Genomic DNA, 14,613 nt, shown 5'->3' on the forward strand with positions numbered 1-14,613 from the left:
TAGGTTATCTTTTGGTTCTGTTAATATTTTATTTTGCTATACAAAACCTTGTCAACTTACTACAGATCCAATTTATTTTTATGTTCATTTCTTACTGTTGGGGTCCAGTGCCCCAAACATTTGTAATGTAATGATATGGAAAATTTTACCTACATTATTTCCTACATATTTTAAAGTTTTAGGGTTTATGTAAAGTTTTAATCCATTTTTAATTAATTTGAATTTTTTTTTGTGTATGTATTAAAGAGTAGTCCATTTTCATTCCTTTGTATTTGGTTGTTCAGTTTTTCCAACACCATTGGACAGATCCTCCACTGTATGTTATTGATAAAAATAAAAATTTTTTTCTATTCTGTACTATAGAGAAATGTATAGAGAAATTTTTTTCTATTCTGTACTATAGAGAAATGTAATTATTTTTATTCCAGTGCCTGATTTTAAAGAAAAGAAATTTAGTTTTTCACCATTAGGTAAAATATTAGTTGTGGTTTTATTGATTAGAAATTTTACCCCGAGTTATGTTCCTTCTATCTCTGTTTCATTGAGGATTATTATAAGCCAAAAGTTTTTCCAACATTAATTTATATTAACATATAATTTTTAATTTTCATTATTGTATAGTTTACTACATTGATTTATTTGTATATGTTAAACCATTCTTGTGTGCTAAATAAACCCCACTTCATCATGACACTTAAATGCATTGTTAAATGTCATTTGTTAACATTTTTTGTTGAGAATTTTGCATTTAGTTCAATAGAGATGATAGCTTGTAGTTTTCTTTTTTCTGGATGATGTACTTGTCTGGTTTTGGTAACAGAATAATGTTGAACTCATTAAAATGCATTCGGAAGCACTCTCTCTTTGATATTTTGGAGTAAAAACTGGAGAACGTGTCTTAGTTCTTCTTTTAAAGGATTTGGTAAAATTAAAAATGCTACTAATCTTTTGTCTCTCTAGATGATTTCAGTATGGTGCCTAATAGTCAGAGTTCTGAATTCATCTTTTAAATTAAATATTGTTTTAGAAATTGTTTTATAATTGGCTAGTGGTGGAGATTCATATAGAAACTTAATCCCACTTTCAGTCCCGTCTTTTTTTCAAGTCAAGTCAAAAATATCATTTTAGTAAAGACATATGTTATCTATAGTTTCAGGATGAGGTCCCTTGATTCCTATTTCAAGGACAGTAAAATTGCTTTCAGTAAATCCCTACTGTATAAATACATAAATAAATATTCTACTAGATGAAGGACAAGTCTTTCACTAGATGCTTAAAACAACATTTCTTTGTCAAGGACATTTTCTTTGTCAAAGTAAAATTGAACAAGAAAAATTAGTTTCATCTTACCTTGAAAGTTTGTTCCCTTTTTTCAAAAACAAACATTGGTTGAGCAACAATAAATTTCTCTGTAAAAAATAAATAGGCAAAAAATAAATTTTTATTCTCATTTCTGACACAAACTAAAAATCACTGTATCACAGTATCTCTGTCATCCTGTTGTTTGCCAATTTACTTGAGCAGGAGCCAGTAACATCTCTGTTCCTCTCAGCCTTGAGATTTTAGCAGCCTCTCCTTACTCATCTTTCACAACAATTGGAGGCTCTTTCAGGGTCAGGGAAATGAGACCTGTTATCGTTACTGTCTGTGGCATATTAAAACAAACTAAAAATACAATGTAAAATTCTTGTCCTATATTTTTGCCCTACCTTTGGGTAAAATCCAAAATTTTTTTACACAGGTGCTATAAACTAACAATTTGTAAATGACTTTAGCAGACAATTACAGAAATGAGCACTTAGATAAAGTGATAATAATATGTTTACATAAATAGATCGTCCCATTAAAAGAACATGTTTTAAGTGTTTAAGGAAAACAAAATATAATTACCTGTCTTAAGAATCTCATTACTACATGGTGATTAACATTTTTAGTTTCCCAATAAAAAGTTTCAAGAGATGAAGATCTCATTGAAGAGTATTCCTCCTCTTTGAGTTGAATCTCAGTGTATAAATGGTACAGGTGTACTACATGCTATCTTCAAATTACACAGCAATAATTTGTATTCCTTTGGTTACAGTAGTCAAATTCTCAATCATAGCTTCAATATTGAAAGTCATACTGTCTAAAATTGTGCTGTAACGTAGGTCAGTTTTGTCTTTGGCCCTGCCTATTATTATTTTATGTTTAATTATCTTAGGCAAGTCAATATAGAAAGAAACTCACCTACTCTAGAGTATAAATTAATGATAACAGCTTTCAATATCAGTCTTTGGACACCCAGCAATGCTCTGGGGCCATGTGGTGCCAGCGACCTGATTCTACTGCGTGCAAAGTATGCACCTTAATACCTGTAGGGCTGCAGGACTACTACACCAATCGCATCACCAGTGTTTCAAGATCCCTCAGACCATCATCCTAAGGGCCCTTTCCCCTTCTCTAGCTCCCTTTTAGTTTCCAGTCTATTGGTCATATCTCAGGATTTATTTGCAGGAGTCTAAGTACTCCATTTATATTTCACATATGAGAAGTCACCTGCAATTAATATTTTAATTTCTGACTCACTTCACTTAGCATGAGACCTTCCAGTTCTATCTAAGTTGTAGGAAATTGTAAAACTTTCTCTTTTCTCATGACTGAATAGTATTTCATTATGTATATATCTCATTGTTCATAGATTTGCTCGAGCGGGCCCAGTAACATCTCCATTTTGAGACTTGTTGTTGCTGTTTTGGCATATTGAATACATCATAGGAAGCTTGCCAGGCTTTGCCGTGCGGGCGAGATATTCTTGGTAGCTTGCCGGGCTCTTCGAGAGGGGCAGAGGAATCGAACCCGGCCCTGCCAGGCTGGCTGCATGCAAGGCAAACACTCTACCACTGTGCTATCACTCCAGCCCACATCATATCCTCATCACATCCTCACATGAAGGTACTGGCAGAGGGACAAAGCCACGCGGGTTCCGGGGTCGAGATCTCCAAGCCTACTCGGATTGGGGCCGAGCATCCTCCACCCAGATCCTCCAAATTCCAGTAGGCGGGGGTCACACCCACCAACTGGCCCCCTGGCGCCGTGTAATCCCATCAATGCCCATGACTCAGAGACTATAAAAACCAGCTCCCAGAACCGACATCTTATTATGACATCTTATTATCTCATTCCTACTTTGGACAAACTGGCAGGCTACCGAATGCAGCCTGCCCACATGGCAGAGTCAGGAAAACTCCCCGTGGTGTACCCAATATGCCAAATACCAGTAACAATGATGGGTCTCATTCTACTAAAGAGCCTTGAATACAATCTCAGAGCTAGGATGAAGGAGATGTTACTGGGGCCTGCTCGAGGCAATCGACGAATAACTGGATGGTCGTGATTCGTGATTCGGGATGTATATATCCCACAATTTCCTACACACTCACCTATTGAGCACTTGGATTATTTCCAGATCTTGGTTATTGTAAATAGGGCTACAAAAAACATATGTATGCACATATCTCAAAGATCATTCTTTTCCTGCCCCTAATTTATTTTATTTCTTAATGCATCCTCTTCTAAATTCTGAAAATAAATTCTTGGCTCAAATTTTCTTCTTATTTCCCTTTCACTCGCTTTTAAATTCTTTTTTTCTCTTTGAATAACAAAGTATCAGAATCCAGAATGCAGTAGGTAACTAGTTTTGGAGACCCACTGCTCCTCTAAGTTTGGTTCAGAGAGACCAGGAGCTTGTTATAAGTGCAGGATCTTGGGCCCCACACCAGCCCTATCATATCAGTTTCCCTTCGATATCATCCCCAGGGATTTGTACATGTATTTGAGAAACAATTGTGAGCCCTTCAGATCTCAGCCAGCTGAGACTTAATTCAGGAAGAGAACAGTGGGCTCCTGAAGTTAGTGATCACACCTGTATATTCTAAACAGCAACAATTACTGAATTGTAAAAATTACCAGTCAGATCAAAACTGTGATTACTATGATTCAATTTAAGACAAAGTGAAGGGCTGCTCTCAAGACTTAAAAATAAATATCTGTAGTAAGGTTATATATATATATATATATTGATGTTGAGTGGCTATTCAACTATTAATAGTGAAGCTGTTCAGATATTCAATTCCTCTGTCCCTCTCGGAGAGCCCAGCGAGCTACCGAGAGTATCCCGCCCAAACAGCAGAGCCTGGCAATCTCCCTGTGGGGTATTTGATATGCCTAAAACAATAACAAATCTCACAATGGAGACATTACTGGTGCCCACTCGAGCAAATTGATGAACAATGGGAGGACAGTGCTACAGTGCTACTCAGATATACTGAAGCAATGGATGGTTTAATCTTGATGAAACTGGTATTTTTAAAAATTATTTATTTCATAAAAAGTTTTCTGCTTTACAGCATTGTTATTAGTGGTTTCCCATACACATAATTTTTTTTAATACCATAGCTTTTACTAGTGTACCTGGTGAATTTATAAGCTACCTCTTAGGTTTTATTTTTTTACTACTCTAGCTTTTATTATTATTATTTTTTAAATTTTTATTAGTGAGACATCATGAGGTACAGTTGTAGACTTACAAATTTTTGTGCTTGGGTTTCAATTATACAATGATCAAATACCCATCCCTCCACCAATGCCCATTTCCCACCACCACGGATCCCAGTATCCCTCCCTTCCCCCATCCCCCCATCCCACCCTGCCTCTGTGGCAGGGCATTCCCTTTTGTTCTCTCTCTCTTATTGGGTGTTGTGGTTTGCAAAAGAGGCAATGGGTGACAATCATGTTTGGTCTATAGTCTACTTTCAGCATGCTTCTCCCATCCTGGGAGGATCCTCCCAACACCTTTATTTGGTGTTCCCTTTGCTATCTGAGCTCCCTTTCCCCTTAGCATGTGTGGTTGGCCTCCAAGCCAGGGAGTAAAATTCCTGGTCTTAGTTTTTGCTTTAGTAATACTTGAATCTGACCTTTTCAGTAAAAAAACTTTGGAAAACATCTCAGTTTAGTTTATTGTCAATTATGATAGAACCATAAATGACATCAAAACTATTTGTTTTAGTTCTAAGATTCTTCAACAAGGAATTGAAACATCTGAAGTCTCAACTGTGAAAATGACATCTTGTGTATAAAACTAAGAGAGATAAATCATTGCAGAGACTTCAGTCTTTATTTGAAGTCCTAGGAAGAGAAGACTTTAAGGGGATGAATCACATTCTTGATTTTTCAAAAAAGAACAGGCAGAAATAAGAATTCTTAAAAATATTCTATGGCAGTTTTGCATGGGGAATTTCTAGGCTGATTCACAAAGCATTTCTTTAGACATGAGACACCAGATGAGCAAACTTCCAGCCTGGTCATCTCTGCTAAATTTATAACCAAGTTTTCTACTATAAATACAACTGTCTCATAATAAATATAGCTTAGAGAGTAAAAGATCAAAACACAAACCCTTTTCAGTTCAGTTATGAATTCCTTGGACAGTTGTTTATTTTTGTTGGAAATGAGATTATAAATCGCCACCTCTAACTTTCCTAACTTTTTAACCATTATGAGAAACATACACTAGAGGGGGGAAAACAAACAGTAGGACAAAGGAAAATATTCTCTCTTTCATTAATACCATGCTGATCAAGAAAATTATTTTCAGAATGGAAACCATCTTATAATAGAAAATCAGAGAAGATGAGAAAATTATCTCTTTATTCACTCAAAGCACTGCCATCACCCATAGTTTTATCCAATCCATCCTATGATTCTTTGAAGTCATCTACTTTTCATGCTGATAATCTTCAAGGAATTCTTTCATTGTTAGTTCCAAAGAATCTAAACTCTTTGCTTCACTGTTTACAAACAGATGTAAACACAGACCAACTCTGAAAAGACAAAACAAGGCACAGAGATAAGAAGCATCTGATGCAAACCAGAAGCAATTTTGACACAGAGTACGTCAAACTTAGAACTTGCTACCATTCTGGAGGTAGGATTACTTGCCCCATACAAATTCTATGTTGAGTGTCCTTTCACTCTCATTTCCACTTCATGTGTGTTGGTTAGTCTATAATTTAATCATACATGAGAGTGGGTTATAGTCAGGGACTTAATTTCATTGTGTTTTAGAATCTGGAGATTTATAATAGTTGAATTCCAGTTGAAGAAAAATTCCTCTCATTTCTTAAAGTCATTTACTTCCCTAATGTCTTTATAAATAGAGAAATTTGCGTACTAAAAAAACCAGAATTTTCAAGAAAACTTTTGATGTAGAGCATATGGCAAAACCAGTCTGTCAATTGAAAAACAGTGATAATGGAAGAAACTGGCTCTATCCTTTTGAGGGTGCTATGGACTCCAAAAGAATCCACCAGCCTATGCAGGGTCCTGTATATTGGGGTGGGGGGGCAGTTATAGGTGACTAGAGAGGTTTCATAAAGACTATATTTTTTCAATAGACATCCTCACATTTTTCATTAGATTTTATTAATGTTTCACTGTCGAAAGATTATCTTTTAATTTTTTTCTTCTTTTCTTTTTTCCAATAAGTCTATCTTCTGATGTACTTAAATATGTCATAGCTGTTCTGTCCTTCTGCCATTTGAAATGCTCAACTTTCTATGATCTTTAAAATCATGAAAAAGTGGGGCTCTTGCTCTGCATGTGGCCAACCTGGGTTCAACTCCATATGGTCCTCAGTGCACCACCAGGAGTAATTCCTGAGCTAGGAGTAACCCTTGAACATCACCTTTGAACATGAACCAAAAACAAACACAGAAAAATGGAATGAAAAATTAGATCTTTGGGGGCCAGACGGGTCCAGGAGTTAAAGCACTTTCCCTACCTGTAGCCAACCCGAGAAGCTCTAGTTCCCTGAGCACCATTGGGAGCAAACCCTGAACATAGCACCAAGAGTAGCCCCTAGGGCCCATCCACCTCCCTTACACCCCAAAATTGTGTCTTGAAACTTCCTATGGTATTTCTTTTGTGCAAGGCATAACCTAAACACAGGAGCACCATGCTCCCTGTTACAAAATTTATCTAACTGCATTGAAGAGGGGGCCAGAATGACTAGGATTAAAATACAAAGTAGACCTGGATATAAATGCCATTTTCTCAGTTACTTCACTGTGTGAATCAAGTCATGTGACTCCTCTGAGACCAGTTTCCTCGTTTGTAAAGTGAGGGTCAGAAGACACAATTCATAGAAAGGTAAGGATTAAGCCAAGTAAGGTGGGCAAACTGCTAAGCTCAGCTTGGCACCCAAGAAGTACTAAATGTGGTGCAGCTCTTATTACATGCTAGGGTCCTCAAGATTCTTGCTTTCGAATCACACCACTCAACAGTGCTTAGAAATTAATCCAGACTCTGAGTTTAGAGATCACTTCTGGTGGGACTTGGAGGACCATTTGGGGTGCCAGAGATCCAAGTTGAGTTGTGACCCAGACCTCAGAGTCTTCCTGCACTTTTATTTTGTTACATGGTAAGCACTGCAAGGTATTTTATTCTTAGCGTTTTTTTTTTTTACTCTGACTCAGAAGGAGTTTGTTTGAGAATGTTACTAGGCAAATGGCATGAGCCTCACCTGGTTTAAAGTCTCCTGGTCAATGTCTATTTTCAGCCACATGCTATAATAACTTGGAAGAATGCATTGCTTTTGGCAGAGTATTTCCAGTTTGAGGGTGTTATTATACCTAATCTAAATAATAGTAGTGGCTGCTTTTGTGATAAGACTTCCTGCAATCATTGAGGCCTTGAAATGTTTATCAGTTGCAATGAGGGACCTCTGTATAGATAATGTCAGAAAGAGCACTTGGCTCTTTGTCCACTTCATTAGGACTGTGGGATAATAAAGATGCAGACGGAGTGCTAGGATGTGCTTGGTCAACTTGGTACCATTTGGAAATACATATTTCATTTGACAGCATTTATAAATCACATATTTCCCCCTAAGAATAACTTGCAGTGTGAAAATGCATCCATATGTTGGAAATGGGTCTCTCTGTTTTGCTGAGGGTGGGGGGATAGAAATACGGTTTAGGTTTCATGCCATGTTGATGATAAATACTAAGCAGGCACATGGTCAGGTTTAAAATAATATTTCAAAGTTAATTTGAGTAATTCCCTAGTGTCTTCTCTATTGCTAAAACAAATTAAAGGGTGATTTTGACACAAAATATATTAGTAAGAGTTGTCACTCATTACAAAGACTATTAATAGCTGATGCCAATAAAACTTCAGAGACTGAATTCAGGTATATTTAAGTTCTTTCTCTGCACAAAGAAGCACACTAATTTTAAACTCGTTCATGGATTCCAAGATTGTAGGCCCATAAAAAAGCTTGAGGCAATTTCTTCCAATTCCGAACTCTTTTCCTTAAATATGCCCCTTTGTCCAGAGCCTTTAAGAGAGCAGAAGAGATTTCTTACTTTCCTGTTACCACCAATGCAAAGAATGTCAGTTTCATCTAGTTCTAATATTAGGTTTTCCTTCTACTTTCTTTTTCTCTAGATGGCAGCATCACTCCTTGTTATGAATTACTTTTATCCAAAAGGAAGAAGAAAAAAGGACAGAAAAGATTTGGTGACAATTACCACATATTTTAGGTCTAAAATACGTCCCCCCTCCCCTGCCCCGTCCAGATGGATCCCATACTTCAGAGAAAAGATCAAACTATTGAGCAGTTTCTGGAAACTTGATAGTTTAATGTGCTGAGGGAAAAATAATCTGTGTCTTGTTAATACTGGGTCTCTTTAGGACCTGAAGCTCATCTTGCAGACAATCAAGCCACTTAAAAACCTTCTGTCCTCTGTCCCCCATTTGAGTGTATAGAGTGGGTTCCACTTCATCCATTCCATTTTAATCCCTGTCCTTCTGGCTCTACTCAAAAATGTATGCTTTATACTCTGGATAAAGATAGTGCTAGTTCTTAGCAAAAGGTTGGTCAGTATGTCACCAAGTGTGGTATGTCTAGATATTATTCCAATGACTTCTTGAATGTTGATTATAACTTACAAGGTTGTGGTACCTCATCATCGGTCAGAAGGAATGCAATTTCTTACTGAATGTAAGTGTTGGCTGCATTTGACTTCTGACTTTTCACTATTGTGATAGATTTCCCAAGACAATATTAAAAAGCAACTCAGGTGTGAAATTTATTTTGCCTAAATGCTATTAAAATAGCAAGTCAAGTTAATGATTTAACATATTAGTTTAGCCAGCACTTTAAATGAAATCTTAATAAGTGAACTGTAACAATGAGTATTACTTAACCCATTCTTCATTTGAAGCTTTGGTTACTACATGCTTTAAAAAAAACCCAAAAAACCAAAAAACAAATTTCTAAGGGCCAGAGAGATAGTACAGTGAGTACAGTGGGTAGGGAATTGACTTGCATGCAGCCAACCCTGGTTCTATCCCCCAGCACCACATGTGATCCTCTGAGCACCACCAGAAGGGACCTCTGAGCACAGACCTAGGAGAAAACCCTGAGTCCTACCCAAAACAAGCAAAATTAATTAACCCAGTAACCTGAAAAGGAGACTCTGAGAAGTCATGTGAACTTTTTTATGCTTACTAGTTAATAAATGTTTAATTAATTACTGGCTATGTAAATAAATTTTGCCTGAGATTTGTTTTTATTTTAAAATGATAATGGGGAGGAAAATAGACCCTTGGCCACATTTCAAATAGGCTAACTTCAAGCAGGCTGACCCCAGAGAGCAGGAGCTGCCAAGGGACAACTGGATCTGGGCCACATGACATAGCCATAAAATGCATTTGAGATGTCCTTGAGATGGTCATAGACTTGTTTTGTAACTTTGGTAAATACAACTTCATATTTTTGTGTGTGGCTGTGTAATTTTTCCAACACCATCTGTTGAAAGGGACTCCACGCCAGGTTTTGGGGTGGGTGAGAGCCCTCCCCACCTTAAGGAACCCAACCCTGGCAGCCAATTTCCACTGCTCAACCACCGCCACATTCCAGGCCACTTTCCGGACCTCGCAGCCACAAAGCAGCTACACAGCACATTATAAGACACTTCCTACACGTTTATACCTCTTGGAGAGCCTGGCAAGCAACCGAGAGTATTCGGCCCACAGGGGCGGGCAGAACCTGGCAAATTCCCAGTGGCGTATTCGATATGCCAACTACAATAATGACAATAGGTCTCATTCCCTGACCCTGAAAGAGCCTCCAATTGTTGGGAAAAGATGAGTAAGAATGAGGGTATGGTGCCGCCAGCAGGTCAATCTGTACCTGTGAGGTGAGTGCATCAGCAGCCTGATGGCACCATCCGACTTTCAGATACCCCAAAATTGCTGCTGTGCCTTTGGCCAGACCCTAAAAACTTGGGACAAAGTTTACCAAGAAAGTAAATAGTCAAAAATTAGGTATGTGGGAGACATACTCACAAACCACCTCTGACTCAGCTATATAATTGGAGGCATGGCCTTTCTGGTTCCTGATCGAACTGCTTAACAGCCATGATCCTAGAGACTCAGAAACAAATCTCAGAACCCAAAGGCTTTTGGCAGAAATGCGTCCTATTCCTGCAGTAGGTTACGGGTGCTGGGCCATTCCAGGTGGGAATAGGTTTCATGCCAGTTCCTCCTGGCGGCCTGGTGACCGCCATCCTTCAGAGGCCACTGGGTAGTCAGGTTTGGGCCTGCAGTGATGAGACATGTGAGACCTCATCAGATGGGGGTGGAACCGGCCCTTTCCTCCCCATCCCAACGAGACCCCGAGTCGCGCCTATACACAGCCTCTCTGGCTCCTGATCAAGCTGATTAACGGCCATGATCCCAGAGACTCAGAAACAAATCTTGAAACCCAGCGTATTTTGGCAGTGATGCATCTGGACCGCATACAAGGTGGCCACCACCTCAGAGCTTATTGGAAAGCCAGGTATGAGCCAGCGGTGAAGGGGCAACTGCAACCTCATGGGAAGGGGGACGATACCGGCTCATCCTTCATGCCCTACCAAGGTCACGAGTTGCCCCCAACGAGTGGCTCTCCAGCACGGCCATGGCTCCAGAGGCAAAAGGACTTAATCCAGAGCCCGGCAGCTTGCGGCAGAAAAGTGAATGGACCATGCGTTAAACTATAGCGCCATGCCTCCCTGGGAGGGAAAGGGTGTTGCTACCTTCCACCTTTTTCTCCCCCAGCAGCAAGGTGGCCACTGCCTCAGAACTTATAGGAAAGCCAGGTATTAGCTGGCGGTGATGGGGCAACTGCAGTCTCATGGGAAGGGGGGAGGTAGTGGCTTGTCCTTCACGCCCTACCAAGGTCATGAGTTGCCCCCCACGGGTGGCTCTCTGGCACAGCCATAACACCAGACACACAGAAACAAATCTTGTATTTATCTGGCTCTTTGCAGAAATCCAAAATCATTATATGATTCTCATAACCAGCTATAGAAAACAAAGTATTTCACAATTCCTTTTCAGCAATTCTGATTGTTGGGGGGTAAATTCTAAACAATAATGGTGCATCTTTTGTCGAAATAATGAATGTAATCAATGTAGAGAAGAGTTAAGTAGAAATCATCTGCCTCACAGGCATTGGGAGGGGTGGGAGGGGGTATATTGGGGTTCTTGGTGGTGAAAAATGAGTACTGGTGAAGGAGAAAGTGTTTGATTATTGCATGACCGAGATTTAAACCTGAAAGCTTAGTAGCTTTTCTCACAGTGATTCAATAAATAAATATAAGAAGAAAAAAAAGATGATTAATAAAAGGCTGCTAAAATCTCAGGGTTGGGAGGAATAGAGGCATTACTGGCGCCCGCTTGAGTAATTCGATGATCAATGGGATGACAGTGATACAGTGATCTGTTGCAAAGGCTCTCCTTGCTCCGCTTCATTTACCCAGCTCCTCTGTGTAGATTAATTGTCTGTATGTCTAAGGATTAATCTCTGGACTCTCATTTCTATTTCATTGGTCTGAGAGTTTGTCTTTATTCCAGTACCATATCATTTTTGCTACTATAGCCTTATAGTGTGATTTAAAATAAGGGAATACAATAGCTCTCATCCTCTTTTCAGAATTGCTTTGACTATTTGGAAAGTTTTAGGATTTCATACATATTTTAGTAGCATTTGTTCTAAGTCTCTGAAGAATGTCATCAACATTTTGTTCGTAGGCAATTTATACACTGAATCTGTGTAATGCTTTGTATAAGATGGTCACTTTGGTCTTTTTTCTTCTTTTATTTTGCCACACAGGGTGGTTATTTTAACAATGTTATTTCTTTTAATTGATGAACATGGAAAATCTTTCCATTTCCTGATGTCCTCATGTTAATTGATGAACATGAAATATTTTTCCATTTCCTGATGTCCTACTTATGTTGACAGTGAATTATAATTTTAAATGTATGTCTTTCACACCCTTTATAAAGTTGATTGCCAGGCACTTGTTATTTTTAGAAACTATTTAAAATGAGGTTGTAAATTTTTCCTTCTTTCTCTTCTAGTTATTTTTGCATGTAGAAATACAACTAATTTTGTGCATTGATTTTGAAACCTGCTGCATTGTTGTCTTGACTTATTGTTTCTAAAGGGTTCTTGTTTTTAGTAGTTTAGGGTTTTCTATGTATATTTTCATGGTCATCTGCAAATGATGTTAATTAAATTTCTTTTCCAATCAAATGAAATAATTTGATTTCCATTTCTTGCCTGATTATATGGTGAACACTTCCAGGACTCTAATGAACAGTGGTGGAGAAAATGCACAATGACTGATCTCAGAGGTAAGACTTTCTTGAACTTGAAATCTCCTGACTTCACTCTGAACACAGTCTCATAGTGAACAGTTGGAAATGATTGTACAGACTAACGATAATCTGAAAAAAAGCACTGGTGGTCATATCCGTGTAGACAAAACCGCATTCAAGCTAAAGAAATACTAGGAGATAGGGATGGACATTATACATCAGCTAAGGAATCTATTTAGAGCAAGAGAATTTGGCATTTGTCAATATATATGAAGAAGCACCAGATGAAGGGGCAGTAAAGTTTTTAAAGCAACTGTTAACAGACTAGAGGAGATACATTGGCAGATATATACTAACAATGGGATACTTTTAACACCCAGCAGTCAACAATGGACAGATCAACCAGAAAAAAACATCAACAAGGAGTCTTATAACATAGTAAGGATTGGGATTAATAGACATCTAGAATAAAGTTCACCCCTAAGAGATCAATTACACATTCTTTTCCAGTGCACATGGAATATTCTCTAGGATAGACCACACAGTGGGGCACAATTAAAGTGTTTATACAATCACGAAAATAGAAATCATAAAAGGTAAATTTTCAGACCATGATGCTATGAGGGCAAAATTAACTTGCTCGAGTGGGCCCAGTAACGTCTCCATTGGAGACTTTGTTGTTACTGTGTCTGGCATATCGAATACTCTCGGTAGCTTGCCAGGCTCTCTGAGAGGGGCGGAGGAATCGAACTCGGGTCGGCCATGTTGGCTGCGTGCAAGGCAAACGCCCTACCCACTGTGCTATCGCTCCAGCCCGATTAACTATAATTATAACTATAAAAGGAATTATATAAAAGAAATTATAACTATAAATTATAACTATATAACTATAAAAGGAAAATCAGAAAAAGTTCTAACATTTTGAAACTGAACAACATTTTGTTAAACAACCACTGGGTCAAAGAGAAAATAAAAGAAGAAATGAGAATTTCTTGCAAGGAGAGAATGCAGACACAAATTATTAGAACTAGAAGCAGTATTAAGGAAAAGTTCATGGCAATGCTGGCTTACATCCAGAAATAAAATAAAGCTCAAATCAATAACCCAGCATTACAATTTGGGAAACAAACAAACGAAGAACAGTAATTCCAAAGTGAGTGGAAGGAAGGAAAGAATTAAAAATCTCGCAAAAATCAATGATATAGAAATAAAGATAATGGTTCTAAGTGTAAATGAACAGGATTTTTTTTTTAACTTGATATATAAAAAAAATCTTGAAATACTTTAGCTAGATGCTTGAGGAAAAAGAAAGAGAAAACCCAAATAAGTGAGATCAAAGAAGAAAAGGGAGAAATTACAACAGAAATACCAAGTCTGTGAAAGATCATAAGAGATTCATCATTTATCACTTAATCACTTAACTTCCCATTAGTCGTCGATTTGCTTGAGTGGGCGCCAGTAACGTCTCCATTTGTCCCTGTCGCATGCTAGTGTAGCCCAATGGCATCTGTTCGCTCTGGGAACATGAAGAGCCTCAAACCGATCCTTCATGATCTTGACGAAGAAATCTGACCATCTGGTAGGTAGGCAGCCACGTGGTCTTTTGACATCCCGTGGAATCCAGTCAGTAACAGCTCTAGCCCAGCGGTCGTCTTTAAATCTCATTACGTGACCAGTCCATCTGATTTTTGACAACTTGGCAAATGAGACAGCGTCCCTGATTCTTTATCATCGACGGATGTTGGAACTCCGGATTTTTTCTCTCATTTGAGTGAAACGTGATATTCCAAGCATAGCTCTTTCAATTCTTCTTTGGGAGACCTGAATAGCGTTCTCATCCTGTTTGCGTAGGGCCCAGGTCTCTGAGGCATATGTTAAATATGTTAATATGTTAAAGAGATTCATAAGAACAATTTAGTGTCA

The 14,613-nt window shown here is 38.3% G+C and overlaps 1 protein-coding gene across 1 annotated transcript in view; it reads right to left on the bottom strand.

Moving 5' to 3' along the window:
• Positions 1-14,613, bottom strand: part of RANBP3L (RAN binding protein 3 like) — a 74,112-nt gene that overhangs the window by 36,421 nt on the left and 23,078 nt on the right. Inside the window, exon 2 of the mRNA XM_056112156.1 lies at positions 1,351-1,409. Within this exon, the coding sequence (XP_055968131.1) occupies positions 1,351-1,409 (59 nt within the window). The remainder of the gene's footprint in view (positions 1-1,350; positions 1,410-14,613) is intronic.

This window comes from Sorex fumeus, unplaced genomic scaffold, assembly GCF_029834395.1.
Source record: "Sorex fumeus unplaced genomic scaffold, SorFum_2.1 ptg000015l, whole genome shotgun sequence".
NCBI classification, from domain to species: domain Eukaryota; kingdom Metazoa; phylum Chordata; class Mammalia; order Eulipotyphla; family Soricidae; genus Sorex; species Sorex fumeus.